Here is a 23030-nt window from a genome sequence, read left to right on the forward strand (position 1 = left end):
GCTGCTTTTTTTCCTTCGGTATTCTTAGAAATCTTTTAACCTGAAGGATAAAGATATAGAATATATATATATATATATATATATATATATATATATATATATATATATATACATATATATATATATATATATATATATATATATATATATATATATATATATATATATATAATAGTGATGGATTTATTATATACAGAAACCATATTAAAGTCATTTAATATAATCCTCTAATATTATGTTATCTATATCTATATCTACAGGAAAAAGTTTCTTTGTTCAGGGATGGAGCCTAGAGTTAGCCTCAAAAAAATTTTGCAGGGTGACTGGTAGGTATAAGGGGACTGTAATAGGCAAGTCGGTAGACACGAAATGATCGGTGCCGAATCCATAGAGTTTGATTTTTTAAAACAAATTCTATCCTGGTAAAATAATAATTCAGCACACTGTTTTGTGGTAATTAGGTGTTAGGAGCCCTTAGAATCTGGTACCCGGTGGTGTCCTCTTGGTGAAGATGGTGACAGTGATGAGGGAAGGGTGTAGTGAAGATGGTGACAGTGATGAGGGGAAGGGTGTAATGAAGATGGTGACAGTGATGAGGGGAAGGGTGTAATGAAGATGGTGACAGTGATGAGGGGAAGGGTGTAGTGAAGATGGTGACAGTGATGAGGGAAGTGTGTAGTGAAGATGGTGACAGTGATGAAGGAAGGAGTGTAGTGAAGATGGTGACAGTGATGAGGGAAGGGTGTAATGAAGATGGTGACAGTGATGAGGGGAAGGGTGTAGTGAAGATGGTGACAGTGATGAGGGAAGGAGTGTAGTGAAGATGGTGACAGTGATGAGGGGAAGGGTGCAGTGAAGATGGTGACAGTGATGAAGGAAGGAGTGTAGTGAAGATGGTGACAGTGATGAGGGAAGGAGTGTAGTGAAGATGGTGACAGTGATGAGGGGAAGGGTGTAGTGAAGATGGTGACAGTGATGAGGGAAGTGTGTAGTGAAGATGGTGACAGTGATGAAGGAAGGAGTGTAGTGAAGATGGTGACAGTGATGAGGGAAGGGTGTAATGAAGATGGTGACAGTGATGAGGGGAAGGGTGTAATGAAGATGGTGACAGTGATGAGGGGAAGGGTGTAGTGAAGATGGTGACAGTGATGAGGGAAGTGTGTAGTGAAGATGGTGACAGTGATGAAGGAAGGAGTGTAGTGAAGATGGTGACAGTGATGAGGGAAGGGTGTAATGAAGATGGTGACAGTGATGAGGGGAAGGGTGTAGTGAAGATGGTGACAGTGATGAGGGAAGGAGTGTAGTGAAGATGGTGACAGTGATGAGGGGAAGGGTGCAGTGAAGATGGTGACAGTGATGAAGGAAGGAGTGTAGTGAAGATGGTGACAGTGATGAGGGAAGGAGTGTAGTGAAGATGGTGACAGTGATGAGGGGAAGGGTGTAGTGAAGATGGTGACGTTGCAACCCGTTCTCGCAAATTCGTAAAGTCAATATTGACTTATTAACTACGTGCATAGGTGATATACTAAGCATAATAGATACCCTTAAAAAGATTCATAGAAAACACCGACCTTACCTAACCTTGTTAGTATCTTAAGATAAGCATCTTATTGCTTCGTAATTACAATTATTACTTAACCTATACCTATTATAGGTTAGGTAATAATTGTAATTACGAAGCAATAAGATGCTTATCTTAAGATACTAACAAGGTTAGGTAAGGTTGGTGTTTTCTATGAATCTTTTTAAGGGTATCTATTATGTTAAGTATGTCACCTATGCACATATTTAATAAGTCAATATTGACTTATTAAATTTGCGAGAACGGGTTGAGTATTTACAGGTGAGATTTGGATAGAAAACGGCAGCAAAGTATTGTTGTATTCTGTTCGAACGTTCGTTGGCTCGAAATGTCGAACTTCATCTGTTGTGAGTCGTGTGTAAAGTGATTTACGTTCGTAAATAGGCGGGCTTGACAGTTAGAATAATTAGTATTAGCCTTTGTTGACAAGGACGAGCTGCGACTTGCCCCACAGACGTATGGGGGCTCAGGGCTTCATTTCAAGCTTCGAATACTCACGCTCACGACCCCACTCAGAGCAGCCAACTTACAACTAATGACGTCCGAACACTTCCGGAACAAGTGCTACGCTCACGTCCTCTATTGGAACCACAATTCTATGAATGCTTCACCCACGAACTACAAATACAAATAATCTCCAACAGAACCTAAACACCTAACCTAACCTACGCTTAACTATACATAGAATCTGTATGTATAAAAATATTAATTTATACATGAGAACAAACCAATGTTTAACACATAGTGTGTTAACATTGATGAATGCGTCTGCGGAGGACGGCCGCTGCTTTAACCAGCCTAGTGTGAGGACGGGTGATCCTGTGATCCTGGGATCGAACCCAGGACCACAGGATCACAAGTCCAGGGTGCTGTCCGCTCGGCCGACCGGCTCCCTTGTACAGGTCTGTACAGGTCTGGTCCACGAGATAAGGAGAGTGTATAAGGTAGCTGGTATCCCCAAACAAACAAACCTTGGTCATATATTAGACACGTATGAACGACAGAGACGCTAAATTAAAATTCAGTGAAAGGATCGAGGCTGTGACTGGAGTGGAGGTTGACTTAGAAGAGTCTACCGAGGAGCTGCTCAACTGGTGCGAGCAGGAAACACTTCAACCTGTGAGTGGGGAAGCCTCTTAATGTTGACAAAAGATAAACGCGTGGTTGGTCGTTGAGAGTTAAGAGCCGCTTGGGAGAATATGAACATTTAAATTAGGAAAGAGACTGTTGAAATATTGTCCTTTGATGATAATGGCTCAGAGGACAGTCTGGAGTGATGGATAAGGTAAGGACACAGATCCTGGAGTGATGGATAAGGTGAAGTGGGGTTTTCTATTGTTTCTTGGGTGTAGGAGTTTTGATGTTTTGCAAGTGCATTGTGTGGTAGTTTTTGTGATGGAAATTGTTCATTTCTGCCCCGAAACGCTTTGTGTGTTAGTGGCTTTACAAGACTTAAAAATACCAATATTTTGTAATCTTACAACGTCCTTGTACTTTCTTGTAACTCAATTATTATTATTTTTATTATTATTATGATAAAGAATATTATTATTTCCAGTGTTATATTATTTATTGTGAGTGTTTCCTGTACTTTATCTTCTTTAATAAGTAACTTGTGGTGTCGGGGATTTGTGGGTATTTCTAAAATTTTGTGCCTAGCTGAGCTTGTTAGAGCGAGAGTGTTGTCTAACTGCCTCGTTGTCTTGTTTGTGTGTGTGTCTAACTGTTAAGAGCTCTGCTACTCAGGTTCGTGTACTTGATTATTGTCATATTTTGCTCAGATCATTTTGATTCTGCTCAGTGTAACTTGGTGTTCCTGGTAGGTTCTGTGTGATCTATTTATCAGGAATCATGTTTGTGTCTATTGTTTTATTAAAGATATCATTCTTTTATAAACAAAGATGAAAAAAGGTGAGTACTGAGGTGCGTGTGACGGAAATACGGTTTATCTGATTTTTTCTGATAGATACAAGTGTTTTCGTCAAAGTGATTTACTGAGACTGGATGTTGTAAAGTTAATGTCTGAGTGTGTACAGTTCAGATATGATGTTTTAAAGACTGCAGATACCTGAATTATTCAATTCCTGTCTGACAACGTCCTAAAAGTGTACTGAAGTTATCATTGAGTTATGTGCGAGACACCAGGGCAGAAGACGCCTCTACTGCTGTCCGTGGCCAAGTGTTGACTCGGACACCCACCGTGTGTGTGTGTGTGTGTGTAGTCACCTAGTTGTGCTTGCGGGAGTTGAGTTTCAGTTCTTTGGTCCCGCCTCTCAACTGTCAATCAACTGGTGTACAGATTCCTGAGCCTATTGGGCTCTATCATATCTACATTATAAACTGTGTATGGAGTCAGCCTCCACCACATCACTGCCTAATGCATTCCATCCGTTAACTACCCTGACACTGAAAAAGTTCTTTCTAACGTCACTGTGGCTCATTTGGGTACTCAGTTTCCACCTGTGTCCCCTTGTTCGCGTACCACCAGTGTTAAACAGTTTTTCCTTATTTGCCCTGTCAATTCCTCTGAGAATTGTGAAGGTAGTGATCATGTCTTCCCTCACTCTTCTGTCTTCCAGTGTCGTGAGGGGCATTTCACGCAGCCTTTCCTCATTACTCATGCCTCTTAGTTCTGGAACTAGCCTAGTGGCATACCTGTGAACTCTTTCCAGCTTCCTCCTGTGTTTCACAAGGTACGGGCTCCATGCTGGGCCCGCATACTCCAGGAATGGTTGGTAACTGCTCTACCCAAGAGTACGAAATAGTGCAGTTAGCGTCGCATTTGTGACATTCTCCGCCAATAGTTACAGTTTAATATTATTCAATACTCAAAGAAGTTTGACAGGTTCCACATGGTTTATTTTGGACATAAAATAAGAGTATTTAGATGTATAAGTACATTGTTATAGGCTTGCATTTTGCTCTAAAGCTGTGCACTAACAACATATAATGGCATTGTTGAATAAGTATATATATATTGGGGTCAAGTTGCATTGTTATATAACTGCATTGCAGAATAAATGCATTAATTTTCAGGGTGGGTTGGACGCCTGTTAAAGCATCACATGAGCATGTCTGCGAATTAAGGAATAGAGAGATAAGATCGATAACTAAAAATGTATGATATAGGGGAGAGAGAAAGAGAGGGAGGGTAAACACAGTCTTGTCCCATTCCACACCCCTCCCAGCCAGGGGTCGTGGAGGGCGAGCTCCTTTCAGTAAGACTCATCATTTTTCTCTCGAGCAGAAAATTATAAAGAACAGGTCTGGATACATGTAGGAAAGTAAGAGGGAAGGAGAGATTCGAGGGGAGAGAAAGGAAGAGGAAGAAGACGGAGGAGCAGAGAGAGAGAGGAAGAGAGAATTAGGCACTCGAGAGAGAGAGAGAGTGGGTACAGGTGTAGAAGGGAGAGTGTCAGGCGTGGGGTAGCATGGTAAACTGTATACACTAAACACCAGACACCATTGTGCTTGGTGTAGAGGCAACAGTAGACTGTTTGGTATAAAGGAACCAATCTGAATTAGATGGTTAATCCTTACTGCTGGCAGAGGGAATGGTTTCGGGTACGTGACGCTTATAGAAAGGTCGAGGGTAGGCCTAGATTTTAAATGAACTCACCTAGTTGTGCTTGCGGGGGTTGAGCTCCGGCTCTTTCGTCCCCGCCTCTCAACTGTCAATCAACTGGTGTACAGATTCCTGAGTCTACTGGGCTCTATCATATCAACACTTGAAACTGTGGATGGAGTCAGCCTCCACCACATCACTGCCTAATGCATTCCATCTGTTAACTACTCTGACACTGAAAAAGTTCTTTCTAACGTTCCTGTGGCTCATTTGGGTACTAAGTTTCCTCTTGTGTCCACTTGTTCGCGTACCACCAGTGTTAAACAGTTTATCTTTATCTTCCCTGTCAATTCCTCTGAGAATTTTGTAGGTAGTGATTATGTCTCCCCTTACTGTCTTCTAGAGTCGGGAGACACTGGAAATCCCATTTCATGCATTTTACGCAGCCTTTCCTCGTAACTCATGCCTTTTAGTTCTGGGACGTTGTGAGGTTTAACGAGACAGCTCTGTTTACAATGATTCTGTGGATGATTTATTGGAAACTCTCTTCAAAAAATTATTCAATTTAATTTAGATTTACCTGCATCCACCATTAGTGAATTAATTAAACTCTTACTTAAAGAAAACAACCTTAATTTTATGTGTAATTTTTATACTCAAACATTCGTCATGAAGCTTCTATCTACTGTGTTAAGTAACTTATATTTGGAGTTGATTTTCTAAATTATGTTTATATTTAGTATATTACTGATTAATTCTGTTACAGGTATGTTGATGAGGTTCAGTACCTTGGCCAGAGACTTTAAACCTTAATTATCATCTTGTAAGTCTTTGTTCCATCTTCTAAGTTCTCTGATGATAGATAAAGTAATGAAACTTCAACGCTTTTAGATCAAAGTTCTGTCCATAAATTATTTTAAGTTTAGTGTTTATAGGAAGCCATCAAACGTTTGATCAAATGTGTAGTAATTTTATTGGAGCCGCCACATTAGAGTTCAATCCTCCTGTGTTCTTCAATGGTATTTTGTGGCTTTGCTTGTCTGGGTCCCATAATTTGTTAAGGAAAGGATCAAGAGATATGAGAATGGCAGTAAGTTACACTTCCCCGAATCTATTAGAAATGCGCCTGTAAGCCAAGCAATGAAAACATTATATAATGCTGACTCTTGAACGGAATTGATCTAACCCATATAGGTTGGTGGTGCCATACACTGGTGAACGTGCACTGGCCATACACTGGTGAACGTGCACTTGCCATACACTGGAGAACGTGCACTTGCTATACACTGGTGAACGTGCACTGGCCATACACTGGTGAACGTGCACTGGCCATACACTGGTGAACGTGCACTTGCCATACACTGGAGAACGTGCACTTGCTATACACTGGTGAACGTGCACTTGCCATACACTGGAGAACGTGCCATACACTTCATTTGATAAGCTGGTCCTATTTAGAAATGTGGGTATAATCCCCCCACCACCCAAAAAAAAAAAAATGTTGATTACAAATTAGCGTAGGTCTACTTGTTTATGGATGCGCCTCACCTTTGTAATTACTATGATGAGGTGTATATCGGTATAGCCGTAGGAAAAAATTATTAAAGCAGCATAGTTATAGTGTCCCCCCCCCAAGTGTCACCCCCCTAGTGTCACCCTCCAGTATCACAAAATTGTCACCCCTAAGTGTCAACCCCTAGTGTCACCCCCCAGTGTCACAAAAAGACTGGCCTCGAATGCATTACTTGGTCGTTTAAGAGACTTGGGGTCCTCCAGTGGAGGTGCTGAATTCAACAACATTAGCCTCGAGCTGAATGATTGAAAGGCGTATAACTATATCAATTCAACATATAAGAATAACATCATGAACAATAGCCCTGAACTATGCATATATTGGACCTATTTTTTTGTTTCAATTATCTCTTTTTTTATGATAATGAATATTTTTTTGTAAATTTGTCTCGCACATTTAATACAATTATTTAATTATAATTAATTCTCCTCAATCAATATGATTATTTCTTGCTGTAGCTTTAGGTTTCAATACGTCGAGACGACGTCTCCGGATCCGGTCAGCAAGACTGGCTACGATACGAAATATAAGGAAACTCCTTCAGTCTCGTCTCCTTACCATATTTAGTGCCTCAGCCTCCACGAACATATTTATTTAATTATTGATCTAATTAAACTATCTCCCAAGTCGCCTGATAACAAAACGAGGCATTAAATAATTTACTTGTGCAAATAATCATTGGAGGGGTGGGTAAACAAAAATCTTTCACCTGATACCACTGTTCCCTCTGTGGTAGCTAGGCAGTAATCGTCAATTGTTCTCTCTCCCTCTCTCTCTCTCTCTCTCTCTCTCTCTCTCTCTCTCTCTCTCTCTCTCTCTCTCTCTCTCTCTCTCTCTCTCTCTCTCTCTCTCTCTCTCTCTCTCTCTCTCTCTCTCTCTCTCTCTCTCTCTCCCATGTGAGTTATAGCATTAATACAGTGCCATTCCCCACAACATAAAGGTTGAGACATATTCACCATTACTCACGAGATACTCCGAGGGGTTGAGCTAAACATTAACTTTCTCCTCATTTGCATACCCTTTATTTGAGACCCAAAAAAACGTCAAATTAAATCTTCGTGATCCGGCGTCAAATTTTTTTGTCCTGTCGGAGAAAGAAAATGGAGAGCGATGACGTCGATATTCTCTGATTGCCATGACCAATTAAAAACAGTCTCGGTATCTATTTAAAAATGTAGAAGTTAGACCTAAAACAAAGTTCCCGTTTTCTGTTTCCCCTTTTGACGTTTGCCAGAGATTCCAGGAGGAAAATCTGTTTGTTTTATCGATTGTTTGTGTTTTTCTCTGGCCCATTTGGGATATTATTTTGTTTACATTTGTCGCTGTCTATGAGTCTTTATCTGTCATTTCTTTGTTTTTGTTTTGTTTGCCACCAACGTTTCCTGCAAATTTGTTTGTTTTGTGTTTATCTGTGTTTGTAAATGCCCAAGATCAACATAAGTATATGCCGGTAAACAACACCATGCTGGCTTAACAGCACAATCAGGAATACATATACAAACAGGCGAATATACAAACAACAGCAAAGAGCTGTATATACAAACATACACAAACAGGACACAAACAGAACACAAACCGAACAAGACACAAACAGGACACAAACAGAACACAAACATGACACAGAACACAAACAAGACACAAACAGAACACAAACAAGACACAGAACACAAACAAGACACAAACAGAACACAAACAGAACACAAACAAGACACAGAACACAAACAAGACACAAACAGAACACAAACAGAACACAAACAAGACACAGAACACAAACAAAACACAAACAAGACACAAACAAGACACAAACAGAACACAAACAGAACACAAACAAGACACAGAACACAAACAGAACACAAACAAGAGACAAACAGAACACAACACACACACCTACCCTTCCAGGGTCACCAAACAGTTCCAGAGACCATCACTCACAAAGAGTTATGTGTTGTGAGTAGGGTCGGATGTGGTGGTTAAAATAGGTTGAACCATTGATTTATAAATCATTCAGTGAGAACTTAAATTGTCAATAACCAGACGCTAAATTGGCTAAGATTACGAGTTAAATTCTCTATTGATAAAGGTTAAACGGAATGACAAATTAAATTGTCTTTCAACTTTAGTTAAATTTACTGTTAATCCAAGTTAATTTCACAATTAACAAAGAAATGTTACATTAGCAATAAAAATAGTTAAATTGTCGATTAAAATAAGTTATGTTAAGACTTAAAAGAACATAAATTGGCTATAAAGAGAACTTAAATTGGTTAAAAAGTTTAATTAATCTGAATATACAAGGAAATTAAATTGGCTATACAGATAAGTCAACATGATTATAAAGAGTTAAATGGATGAAATACAAATACTTTAAAAGGTCTTACCAAACAATCTTAACATATACTGGAAGAGAGACACAGGAAAGACTGATAAAAGCTCGCAAGTGGTAATGGGAGACAGGGAGGAGTTGGAGGCTGTTGGGAGGGGGAAGGGGGTGAGGTTGGGGGTGGGGGGAGGGATGGTAGGATGGGAAAGAGGGGGGGAGGGATCGTATGTTTTGGTTAGTGTATTTGGTTAGTGTGTGAGACTAGGGGGAGACATTTATCAGATGCTTATCAGGGTACTGATGTCCCTTGGGCCAACTACTGACGACATTTACCAGGATGCCACCCACAACAGTTTGCTAACTCCTTGGTACCAATTACTGCTAGGTGAATAGCTGTATGACGTGAAAGAAAACCTTTACCAACATGTTTGTGTCATGCGGAAATAGAACCATGGACAAGCCGCCGGCTTTCTGTCCTCGTCGGGGCCACTAGAGAGAGAGATGGTGACCCCCAGGAAAATTTGGCTGAGTTCTGGACGCTGCATGGGTCTGCTTCCCACGGTATAGGTAGTTGACGAACACCCTTACTGCCAGTCGGGGTTGTCACCCTCTTGCCCCGAGTCCTGTAAACCATGGCATGTCCCCCCCCCCCCTTGGGGGTTCAGAGGGAAACAGTCCCTGTACCTCACTGTACCCCGTGGATAGGGGTACAGCCCCTGCCTCCCCCCCTCCTTGGGGAAACAGGAGGGGGTAGAGCCCCTATACCCCCATCCCTCCAAGCTTAAGAAATCACCTATAGGATTTCATCACCACTTCTACCCTCCCCATCCCATCCCACACCACCATTATTATCATCCCCTTTCACTCCATTACTATCCTCGTCCTCACCGCTTCTTCCCCCCCCCTCTAGCCCCATCACCCTCCCCATCCCCCACTCCACCGCCAGAAGGGGCGGTGATGGGACTAGCCGGCTGCAAGAGACCATCTTCTCTCACAAAGAACCCAGACCATCTTTTGTGAGTCGCTGGAAATATCATTTCACATTTCTAAACATAAAATGTCTCAAGTGTTATGGGACCGGAGTTGAATCACAAGGATTCTGAGCCTTCCTGATTTTGTTAAAAAAAATGTGCAGTAATCCCAGTCCATAAAAGTGGAGGCTTCACTAATATCAACAACTATGGCTTGTAAATGGGATTAATATGATATACGAAACCCTTGGGCAAAAAATTAGTGAACCCCGTAGTGGATTTTGTTGACTTTCGTAAAGGTATTTGACGTTAATTAACCTGAATAACCATCTTGTTAACTTCTCCCACCCTGTCAATTATCACAGGGGAGTGTATATACCTGGTCCACTCATCTCTGGTATATATACCTGTCTGTCAGTGATGTATTCCCACATTCCAGGCCACACCTGAAGCCTGGAATATTTCCTGAGGATACACTCTACATTTTCTGAATCATTTACCCAGATATTCCGACACTGTGAATACCCAACAGTCCACATGTGACTATCTACTACCAAACTCACACTTAACATAGAAAAAACATGTTAAATAACACAATCAACTTGAGAATGGTCCAGGACGGACCGAAACGTCGTCTTCCCTTCACTTTCTAGTGTGTGGTCTGGTCAACATGTTAAAGAATATTTTGAAATAAGCTAATTTGTCTAATAGAAAAAAAACCTTCTCCAGACTGCGAGCAGAGCTGAACAAACTCTCTTTTGGTGTTCCCACTGACCACAAGCTGAATTTCAATGGTCATATATATTACAATATATATAAAAAATAATAATAAAACAAGAGTAGGCGTAGTGTCAACAATCCTATATTGTGTATCTCGCTCAGCTCGGGTATGATTGGTGTTATTTATTCACTGTTCAATCCCCCACCACATCGCTACTATACCTGTCACAGCTGATATACCGCATCAGTATACCTGTCACAGCTGATATACGACTTACAACTACCTCACATACATAATTACTCACCACCAACCAGCCATCAGAACAAACACCAACCAGCCATCAGAACAAACACCAACCAGCCATCACAACACACACCAACCAGCCATCACAACACACACCAACCAGCCATCACAACACACACCAACCAGCCATCACAACACACACCAACCAGCCATCACAACACACACCAACCAGCCATCACAACACACACCAACCAGCCATCACAACACACACCAACCAGCCATCACAACACACACCAACCAGCCATCACAACAAACACCAACCAGCCATCACAACACACACCAACCAGCCATCACAACACACACCAACCAGCCATCACAACACACACCAACCAGCCATCACAACACACACCAACCAGCCATCACAACAAACACCAACCAGCCATCACAACACACACCAACCAGCCATCACAACACACACCAACCAGCCATCACAACAAACACCAACCAGCCATCACAACACACACCAACCAGCCATCACAACACACACCAACCAGCCATCACAACACACACCAACCAGCCATCACAACACACACCAACCAGCCATCACAACACACACCAACCAGCCATCACAACACACACCAACCAGCCATCACAACACACACCAACCAGCCATCACAACACACACCAACCAGCCATCACAACACACACCAACCAGCCATCACAACACACACCAACCAGCCATCACAACACACACCAACCAGCCATCACAACACACACCAACCAGCCATCACAACACACACCAACCAGCCATCACAACACACACCAACCAGCCATCACAACACACACCAACCAGCCATCACAACACACACCAACCAGCCATCACAACACACACCAACCAGCCATCACAACACACACCAACCAGCCATCACAACACACACCAACCAGCCATCACAACACACACCAACCAGCCATCACAACACACACCAACCAGCCATCACAACAAACACCAACCAGCCATCACAACACACACCAACCAGCCATCACAACACACACCAACCAGCCATCACAACACACACCAACCAGCCATCACAACACACACCAACCAGCCATCACAACACACACCAACCAGCCATCACAACACACACCAACCAGCCATCACAACACACACCAACCAGCCATCACAACACACACCAACCAGCCATCACAACACACACCAACCAGCCATCACAACACACACCAACCAGCCATCACAACACACACCAACCAGCCATCACAACACACACCAACCAGCCATCACAACACACACCAACCAGCCATCACAACAAACACCAACCAGCCATCACAACAAACACCAACCAGCCATCAGAACAATAACAATGTACATGTACTATGGGCAGATAATGTGTGTACACTGCCTACAGGCAGTGTACGTATGTTCTGAGTGAATTACTGCTGGGTGAACAGAGACGAATAGTTAAGGATTGGTACCCAGTCAATCCTCTCTGGCAAGGACTGGAACACAGACCAAATCACTGGCGGGGGTTAGTGGGACGGGTTAAGTTAGGTTGGGTTGGTCTAAGTTACGATGGGTTAGGATAGGTTAAGTTAAGTTTGTTGAAAGCGTAGCGATGCCATAGAGAGGTAAATAATTTCCCAGGTCTTAGACCCTTCTCGTAGCGCTGGGACCAGCTCACATCCGCACGATACTTCGTCGCCTCCCACCTGTTAGTGCTTGCCTATAAGTGCAGTGTAGCACATTGTAGTTATTTAAACACAAAACTAAATAGTCATCATGTAACCAATGACTATCCTTTATCCCTCAGTCTCTATCCTTTCCCCTCTCGTTCTCTTCTTCTTCCTAACTCAGTTCCTTCCTACCTTCGCCCCGTTTTCCGTCTCCTACTCCCCAAAGTAATCGCCAGTTAAGAAAAAGTGACAACAGAGTAATCTGTCACGCTCGGCCCTGTAGATCTGCAACCTGCCCTCTTAAAAAGAACGTCGCTTTTGGCCGTTTGCCCGTATGGCCGAATTTGGACGTAATTTGAAAATGAAAAAAAAATGAAAATAAATTTGGGAATTTTTTTTCAACAACAGTAAGTTAAGGGTCCTCTGATAGGTTAGGTGGGCAGGAAATTCTCATAAAGTTTCAAAACGTTATGAAAAACGTGAATTTAAAGTGTCCTCTTATAACCTTTGCGCGTACGCCGGACGGCTCAAACAGAAAACGGAACAGAACGTCACTTTTGTGAGTCGATTTCATTTCAAATTACGTCCAAATTTGGCCATAGTGCGCATACCAGCCAAAAGTGACGTTCTTTTTGAGAGGACGGGTTGAGATCTGATGTGTTCCCCTCAAAGAAAACGGAAATTCATAACTTTTGAATCTTGAATGAGAATTTTATCAAAAAAGGAGCATTTGCTTCATCATTAATTCTCTATATACTTCGAAAGATAAAATTCTTACCTTTATTCGGACATTTCATATATATATATATATATACATATATATACATATATATATATATATATATATATATATATATATATATATATATATATATATATATATATATATATATATATATAATATATAACTCGTTATAATATTATAGTCTAACCACTCATTGCAATGTTCTTGACCAACAAATCATTGTAATGTTATTCGCCAACCACTCATTGTAATGTAATTGTCCAACCATTCACTGTATAATGATTGTCCAATCATTCAATGTAATGTTACGGTCCAACTACTCATTGTAATGTTACTGTTCCTCTCTCTCTCTCCCTCACTCTCCCTCCCTCTCTCTCTCTCCCTCCCTCCCTCCCTCACTCTCCCTCCCTCTCTCTCTCTCCCTCACTCTCCCTCCCTCTCTCTCTCTCTCCCTCCCTCCCTCCCTCACTCTCCCTCCCTCCCTCTCTCCCTCACTCAGCAGCGGGAGCACTCACCACCACTGCAGCAACACAGTAAAACACTTAAGTAGAGAGGAGGAACATCCTCTCCTTGTCTCGGTAAATGTTTCCTAAAACTTGTGAGACCGTTCACTACCCGCCAGAAATATTTCCCGCGCATAAAACAATGCAAAAACCTCAGTGATGTGTGTGTGTGTGTGTGTGTGTGTGTGTGTGTGTGTGTGTGTGTGTGTGTGTGTGTGTGTGTGTGTGTGTGTGTGTGTGTGTGTGTGTGTGTGTGTGTTCTCACATACTTGCTCTCATCTATTCGAGTCTTCAGCATCCAGCTCTAGTTCTTGGCCTTTGCCATTTCATCTGCCGGTTTCCTGTTTTAGGGATATCGAACCCCTGCCATGGGGGGGCCATTCCCCATGGCGCCAGGCGTCGCCTCGTGACGCCAGCTTCAACCGCGCGACGCCATCCGCCAGTACCCACCTCGCACGGGCACTGGCCAGGTGCCAGTACCAGTGCCCTGGGTATTCCTCGCACAGGGACATGTGTGGAGACCCTTGACAGGAACACTTGCCCTAGTCCTGGCTTGTGTGTCTACACCCACAAACGGCGGCCATTTTGGTCATCCATTTCTTATGTTTTCCTGCCTGTTCTGGTGACAGATATTTGTGTGAATGAGGAGTCTGATTATTACCTGTCCCATTGACGGAGCACATGTGATTACCTGAGCATCCTATTGAGCGCCTGGGCATCCTATTGAGCGCCTGGGCATCCTATTGAGCGCCTGGGCATTCTATTGAGCGCCTGGGCATCCTATTGAGCGCCTGGGCATTCTATTGACCATAAAACCATAGTCTTCATTCAAGCCTATTAAATCACACGATAAATTGCTATGAGGAGATGAGAGAGAGAGAGAGAGAGAGGGGAGGGGAGTCCTCTTGCTTAATTTGCATTTAATGGGAAGGTGAACCTCGACTCTGAGAGCGCCATGTCCGAGGAGGACCTACAGTGGAGTGTCACTCGGTTAACTGACCCGGGACGTGTGCCCATTGCTCCGAGAGCTGCTGCATCTTGAATAGCTTTAGCGAGCCATCTGCCGTATGCAAATTAGTCACATTGCATGAATATAGTTGTAGGCATGAAAAAGAGATATGCAACGCTGTGCATAGCCTTGTCATGCAGGGTGCCTGACAATCTTACCTCGAGAGTCTTGGCATGCGTTGAGTTTATCAGCTTTGCCATGCATGGTGCTTGACACGACAGTCAGGAAATAATTCATTAAATAATTCATAATTCATTCATTGGCTCAGTGAAGGCCAATCGTCCATGGAGACCCTCCTTGAGGTTCATGGTCCGCCAGGATGAGTAAGGAGAGGTTGACTGTATTTTGTGTGACTGTCGTGAAGCCTTCGACACAGTGGCACATTAGAATGTTAGGACGACAAGTTTGGAGTTCCTGAGAGAACACTCAGTTAGGAGAAGGAATACCTAACGGGTTGATTACAGACAGTAACTGTTAAGACAGCGACGTCAATATGGAAAACATCAACGAGTTCTAACCCAAAACTATCAATACTTGATCTCAATTGGCCACACAGACAATAAAAAAGCTCTACCATCACCAGGTGGCCACACAGACACACACCAAGAGAGCTCTACCATCACCAGGTGGCCACACAGACACACACCAAGAGAGCTCTACCATCACCAGGTGGCCACACAGACACACAACAAGAGAGCTCTACCATCACCAGGTGGCCACACAGACACACACCAAGAGAGCTCTACCATCACCAGGTGGCCACACAGACACACAACAAGAGAGCTCTACCATCACCAGGTGGCCACACAGACACACAACAAGAGAGCTCTACCATCACCAGGTGGCCACACAGACACACAACAAGAGAGCTCTACCATCACCAGGTGGCCACACAGACACACAACAAGAGAGCTCTACCATCACCAGGTGGCCACACAGACACACAACAAGAGAGCTCTGCCATCACCAGGTGGCCACACAGACACACAACAAGAGAGCTCTACCATCACCAGGTGGCCACACAGACACACAACAAGAGAGCTCTACCATCACCAGGTGGCCACACAGACACACAACAAGAGAGCTCTACCATCACCAGGTGGCCACACAGACACACAACAAGAGAGCTCCACCATCACCAGGTGGCCACACAGAAACACAACAAGAGAGCTCTACCATCACCAGGTGGCCACACAGACACACAACAAGAGAGCTCTACCATCACCAGGTGGCCACAGAGACACACAACAAGAGGGCTCTACCATCACCATGTGGCCACACAGACACACAACAAGAGAGCTCTACCATCACCAGGTGGCCACACAGACACACAACAAGAGAGCTCTACCATCACCAGGTGGCCACACACACACACACACCAAGAGAGCTCTACCATCACCAGGTGGCCACACAGACACACACCAAGAGAGCTCTACCATCACCAGGTGGCCACACAGACACACAACAAGAGAGCTCTACCATCATCAGGTGGCCACACAGACACACAACAAGAGAGCTCTACCATCACCAGGTGGCCACACAGACACACAACAAGAGAGCTCTACCATCACCAGGTGGCCACACAGACACACACCAAGAGAGCTCTACCATCACCAGGTGGCCACACAGACACACACCAAGAGAGCTCTACCATCACCAGGTGGCCACACAGACACACACCAAGAGAGCTCTACCATCACCAGGTGGCCACACAGACACACACCAAGAGAGCTCTACCATCACCAGGTGGCCACAACGAAGACAAGACACAAATTAAGGCCATAAGTATTCATGGTTTTTCCAGGCCTCAAGCGAAAGGAAAAAAGTGGAACGAATTGCAATTTTGATGTAATCGTCGGCAAATCTTGCAGGAATTTTTCTGTCTCAAAGAACCTGTTGCTTGCGGCGGGATGAGTGGGAGTGAGGGGTGAGGGGAGGGAAGGGGTAATGATGGGGGAGGGGAAGAATGAGGAGTGAAATGGAGGAAGAGAAATTAGGCTGAAGGGAAAGGGAATGAAATGTGGTGGAGAAGGGTGAGGTGGAACGAATTATTAACATGGCTAAGATCATATGTAAGCCACAGTAAGTGTACTTGTCTATTATATATACCATCATGTACCTGCCCAACATGTACCTGCCCACATATATATACCATCATGTACCTGCCCAACATGTACCTGCCCACATATATATACCATCATGTACCTGCCCAACATGTACCTGCCCACATATATATACCATCATGTACCTGCCCAACATGTACCTGCCCACATATATACCATCATGTACCTGCCCACATATATACCATCATGTACCTGCCCAACATGTTCCTACCCACATATATATACCAACATGTACCTGCCCACATATATACCATCATGTACCTGCCCAACATGTACCTGCCCACATATATACCATCATGTACCTGCCCAACATGTACCTGCCCACATATATACCATGACCACGTGTCATGATACCAATCACAACTTTCTCCCAACAATTACCAACACGAAATTTAATAGTTTTTTTGTTTGGATATAATTGAGGAGAGAATTCATAACTCATTTGTTTGTTTTGTGTGTGTGTGTGTGTGTGTGTGTGGCACGCCGCGAGTGCCCATTACACGTAAATTATGCTCTGCTTGTCTGTTTGTCTCTGTTTTAGCTTTTTGTCATTTTTTTGAAAGGGAAAGGCTGATAATTCGAGCAGTGTCCACAGGCTGTGTTTACAAGCGAAGTCTGGCTCCAGTCTTTTGAAAATTTCACCATTATTATTATTACTATTATTTGATGTTCTTATTATCATTTATGTAAACTACGATCTGAATTATTTTTTCTTGTAATTGATTTGATTTAATTTTTGTTTTAGAAGAAATATTGGACTTGTTATCACTATAACAGTGGTAGTTATTGTGTTAAGTAGGGTTATTAAACCAGGGTTGTTATTATTATTATAAACAAACTCGTAGTGCTTCGGGGCTCGTAAACTGTTTAATTAATGTAAACTGAGCCGTCATGATTGAGGAAAGATGTACAGGTTTCGTTAGTGGATAGTTCAGTGCTTGATGACTGCTGGCAAAGAGAGCACATCACACTACTGGAGGACGGAAGGAGCAAAGGAGACATGTTATCGACATACATATTTCTATACACACGAAATGAGGTGATTACGGGGGCTATTCATGCCCGTGCCACCTCTTGGCAGGCTTAATCTTCATCAATCAATCAAATAATCACTTGTTAGGACATTGCAGTACATCAAATAATACAATCTCGTTTTCTGGGGGACAGGAAGCCTGTGTATATATATAATTTAGGCTTGCATTGAGGTCACCCGACACTTGCCCCCCTCCCTCCCTAAAGGTGGAACTACACTGACCCCCCCCCCCCCTTAAGGGTACAACCCCTACAACCGTTGTCCAACTACCCCGGGTACTTATTTCCTGCTAGGTGAACAGGTTCATTAGGGTGAATCAGATAGTAATGAGTGCTTCAGGGTGGGTGAGTACACACACGCGCGCGATAATAAACACAAAATATAACCACTTTCATTCATCTTTATTCAAGTGATATGGACAAAAAATGCAAAACACTCATTCAACACACAGAGAGTTATTCATTCTCAAATATAACTTTTGACGTCACAAGAGCAACATCGACAACAAAAGCAAAACTCCAGCTTTATAACAGCAACAAAAAAGTGCAGAAAACATGATAAAAAAGAACAACTTACGAACATCAATGAGTCATAATTACTCACGTCAGAGTGAATATAAAACAGCCCTTGACCCTAATATGGCAACACCAGCCCAAAAATTGCTCCATAATCTAACAAAAAAATACACAAATAATTTTAAAAAGAGTAGGTGAACTCTATGACATGATTATTAGACATTTATTGATCAATATCTAAATTATATATAATGTAACCTAATGCAGAATTGCTATAATTTAGTAATTATGAAGATCACGGGGTGGCAACACTCTCCAACTCAGGGTATCAAAGACTTTTTTTATTCTCTCTTTTATCGATTATTGGAAAAAAAAAGTTTGACGAAAAAGACATCGTTTGGAATGTTAAGAGATGAGAGATTAGCGCGCTGGGAAAAAATCGCAGATTTGGAAATGGCTGAAATTGAGTTGGCTTGGAAGCGAGAATTAAAATCAACGCTAAAATTATTATTTCGTATAATAATTATAATCAAAAATGATTATGCCCCTTTCGATTATTGCAGGGTCGGCGTTCGATCCCCTAAGGTCATATGGTGGTTGGGTGCCGTTCATTCACTCTAGCCTCATATCCCAGCTCCTTGTCCTCATTTCCCAGCTCCTTGTCCCCATATCCCAGCTCCTTGTCCCCACATCCCAGCTCCTAACCCTCATATTCCAGCTCTTTGTCCTCATATCCCAGCTCCTTGTCCTCATATCCCAGCTCCTTGTCCTCATATCCCAGCATCTTGTCCTCATATCCCAGCTCCTTGTCCTCATATCCCAGCTCCTTGTCCTCATATCCCAGCTCCTGGCCCTCATATCTCAGCTCCTTGTCCCCATAACCCAGCACCTTGTCCCCACAGCCCAGCTCCTTGTCCTCATATCCCAGCATCTTGTCCTCATATCCCAGCATCTTGTCCTCATATCCCAGCACCTTGTCCCCACAGCCCAGCTCCTTGTCCTCATATCCCAGCTCCTTGTCCTCATATCCCAGCTCCTTGTCCTCATATCCCAGCTCCTGGCCCTCATATCCCAGCTCCTTGTCCCCATATCCCAGCACCTTGTCCCCACAGCCCAGCTCCTTGTCCTCATATCCCAGCATCTTGTCCTCATATCCCAGCATCTTGTCCTCATATCCCAGCTCCTTGTCCCCATATCCCAGCACCTTGTCCCCACAGCCCAGCTCCTGGCCCTCATATCCCAGCATCTTGTCCTCATATCCCAGCATCTTGTCCTCATATCCCAGCATCTTGTCCTCATATCCCTTCAAAGTCTTATAAACTCATAATGCTAAGTACTTTCTCCTCATAATTACCTCATCTTACCTTCTCATAATTACCTCACCTTACCTTTCACCTCATAATTACCTCACCTTGCCTTCTCATAATTACTTCACCTTACCTCTCTCCTCATAATTACCTCACTTTACTCCTCTTTCGCTTAAATTGATATCCAATATATATTTTGTGCATAATTTTCCAGTTCGCTGGAAGCAACAGTCTGTGTGATCAAGCTCCCCACAAGCATACCCTGGCCCCCAGCCTGGGCTTGGAGAGTAAAGGAACTGTCAGAACCCACTCCAGGTATACTCAAGGGACACTCCAGTTATACTTAAGGTATACTCAAACTTTTCTCCAGGTATTAATGATATAATCTTCAGTTCGTTCCTTGGCTTCTGAGTACTCTCTGAAGCTTTGCTTGGCTTCTGAGTACTCTCTGAGGCTTTGCTTGGCTTCTGAGTACTCTCTGAGGCTTTGCTTGTCTTCTGAGTACTCTCTGAAGCTTTCCTTGGCTTCTGAGTACTCTCTGAAGCTTTGCTTGGCTTCTGAGTACTCTCTGAGGCTTTTCTTGGTTTGTGAGTTCTCTCTGAGGCTTTGCTTGTCTTCTGAGTACTCTCTGAAGCTTTCCTTGGCTTCTGAGTACTCTCTGAAGCTTTGCTTGGCTTCTGAGTACTCTCTGAGGCTTTTCTTGGTTTGTGAGTACTCTCTGAAGCTTTGCTTGGCTTCTGAGTACTCTCTGAAGCTTTGCTTGGCTTCTGAGTACTCTCTGAGGCTTTGCTTGGCTTCTGAGTACTCTCTGAGGCTTTGCTTGTCTTCTGAGTACTCTCTGAAGCTTTCCTTGGCTTCTGAGTACTCTCTGAAGCTTTCCTTGGCTTCTGAGTACTCTCTGAGGCTTTGCTTGGCTTCTGAGTACTCTCTGAGGCTTTGCTTGTCTTCTGAGTACTCTCTGAAGCTTTCCTTGGCTTCTGAGTACTCTCTGAAGCTTTCCTTGGCTTCTGAGTACTCTCTGAAGCTTTCCTTGGCTTCTGAGTACTCTCTGAGGCTTTCTTTGAGGCTTCAAGGAAGTACTCTAAGGATAAGGTGTTGCTGTAACGCTTACAGACACGAGCACACGCACACAAGTGCCCCACAGACACGCACTCAAGCGCCCCACAGACACACGCACACAACCTCTACCATATACGTACATCCCCTCCTATCGACCCGGGCGGCTAATCAAGCAAGATCAAAGTTGATTCTCCACCACCTGTTCTATCAATCAGCTGACTCTCAGATTAGGCGAATCGCCCCAATCAGATTTGTTTTGGCCGCTGGAACACACTCCAGGTCGCAGAGGCGAGTGTCAATTGCATTATTATTGGATTATCTGCCTCTCTGATACCGCACCAAGCGACCATTTTTTTTTTAGCATTATTTTGACTCCCACATAATAGTGTTTTGATGCGATTATTTCCATTCTTCTTCTTCTAATATAATATCTGATATTATTATTATTATAATTATTATTATTATTATTATTATTATTAATTATATTTTCATGACGCCTCTCTGTTTACTGGTCAAACGCCTCGTCAGCTTGGTCGACGTCACACCTGTGTACGTTGATTAGAGGTTACATCCTTCATGGGGGCCAGGTGTACATGGGGCCAGGTGAGTAGTAGGGATGGCAACCCACAGACGAATTTTTGTTTTTTGGGAAATTCGTCTGTGGGCCCCAAGGGTTTCAGGTAAATTTAGAAATTCGTCTGTGGGCCCCAAGGGTTTCAGGTAAATTTAGAAATTCGTTTGTGGACCGCCAGGGTTTTCCGGCGAATTTGGGGAGTCACAGATTTGGAATTAGGGAATTCTTATAATGAAAAATAATGGCATACGAGTTTGTTAAAGTTCTTATGAGAAAAATAATTTCCGAGACATAGAAGTTTGTTAAGGCCTTATGGGAGAAATTCAAATAACGTATGTAGCTCTTTAGGGCTTCCAGGAGAACTCTACGGACATGTTTTACATGTTTTCAACTTACAAAATCGTCTATGTAAGCCTTAGTTATTCATATAAATTTAGAAATTCGTGTTTGTGAGCCAGGGTTTTCAAGTCTCGTACCTCACACCCCCCTCCCTCCCCCCTTACCTCGCAATCTCTCGCGTCACCTTTATTTACCTTACGCCCGGCCAGCCAGACCTCTTATCTTATCTTCTCCATAATAATATCTCAACCGTCCCTCCTCTCTCTCTCTCTCTCTCCTTTCATTCAGTTCAACTATTTTCCAACATCGTATGTTTGCTCCTTTTCATTAAGCAAGTCAGTTTTACACAAATAAATCATGTTAGTAAGCATGTTCTAGCTCACGTTCCCCCACCTTAGTCCCCTGTCGTATAATGAATACTATCATTCCAATCCCTCTAAAATTTTAAATAATCATATTTCAAATGTAGTTCAATACAGTAATTTAGTTACCAAGCTCCAGCGCTTGTCCTCCGCCTTAGCTCTCTCTCGTATCTTCGTTAGTATCAGTCCAATTTCCCTGAAATTTTTACCCTCTGTATTTCGGGCACCGTAAATAAGATCAAAACAGTTACCAAGCTCCAGCGCCTATCCTCCGCCTTAGCTCTCTCTCGTATCTTCGTTAGTATCAGTCCAATTTCCCTGAAATTTTTACCCTCTGTATTTCGGGCACCGTAAATAAGATCAAAACAGTTACCAAGCTCCAGCGCTTGTCCTCCGCCTTAGTTCTCTCTCGTATCTTCGTTAGTATCAGTCCAATTTCCCTGAAATTTCTACCCTCTGTAATTCAGGCACCGTAAATAAGATCAAAACAGTTACCAAGCTCCAGCGCTTGTCCTCCGCCTTAGTTCTCTTTCGTATCTTTGTAAATAAACTATCAATTTCCCTTAAATTTTTACCCTCTGTATTTCAGACACCGTAAATAAAATCAAGTCAGTTATCGAGCTCCAGCTCTCGTCCCCGCCTTAATTCTCTTTCGTATCTTTGTAAATAACCCATCAATTTCCCTAAAATTAAAAGCAGACATACTTCAAAGTTAGTAAATAAGATCAAGTCAGTTACTGAGCTCCAGCTCTCGTCCCCCACCCTCTTCCACCCTCAAGTCTTTAACCCATCAATTTCCC

At 43.1% G+C, this 23030-nt stretch overlaps 1 protein-coding gene across 1 annotated transcript; it reads right to left on the minus strand.

Moving 5' to 3' along the window:
* Nucleotides 1-14818: 14818 nt before the first annotated feature.
* Nucleotides 14819-21533, minus strand: LOC138372661 (uncharacterized). Its single transcript, XM_069338163.1, has 3 exons — nucleotides 21501-21533; nucleotides 20257-21002; nucleotides 14819-14969 (listed from the first exon to the last, which is right to left on the minus strand). Exons 1-3 carry the CDS (start codon nucleotides 21531-21533, stop codon nucleotides 14819-14821), a joined length of 930 nt encoding a protein of 309 aa, XP_069194264.1.
* Between the last annotated feature and the right edge of the window lie 1497 nt (nucleotides 21534-23030).

The sequence above is a fragment of the Procambarus clarkii genome, chromosome 39, assembly GCF_040958095.1.
Source record: "Procambarus clarkii isolate CNS0578487 chromosome 39, FALCON_Pclarkii_2.0, whole genome shotgun sequence".
In the NCBI taxonomy this organism is placed as follows: domain Eukaryota; kingdom Metazoa; phylum Arthropoda; class Malacostraca; order Decapoda; family Cambaridae; genus Procambarus; species Procambarus clarkii.

Coding starts and splice junctions, on each gene's coding strand:
- LOC138372661 (XM_069338163.1), bottom strand. CDS start 21,533: ATGAAGGATGTAACCTCTAATCAACGTACACAG. Junction 21,003..21,500: donor CCTCTAATCAACGTACACAG/GTGTGACGTCGA, acceptor CGTGTCTGTAAG/CGTTACAGCAACACCTTATC. Junction 14,970..20,256: donor TCATTAATACCTGGAGAAAA/GTTTGAGTATAC, acceptor TGCATACGGCAG/ATGGCTCGCTAAAGCTATTC.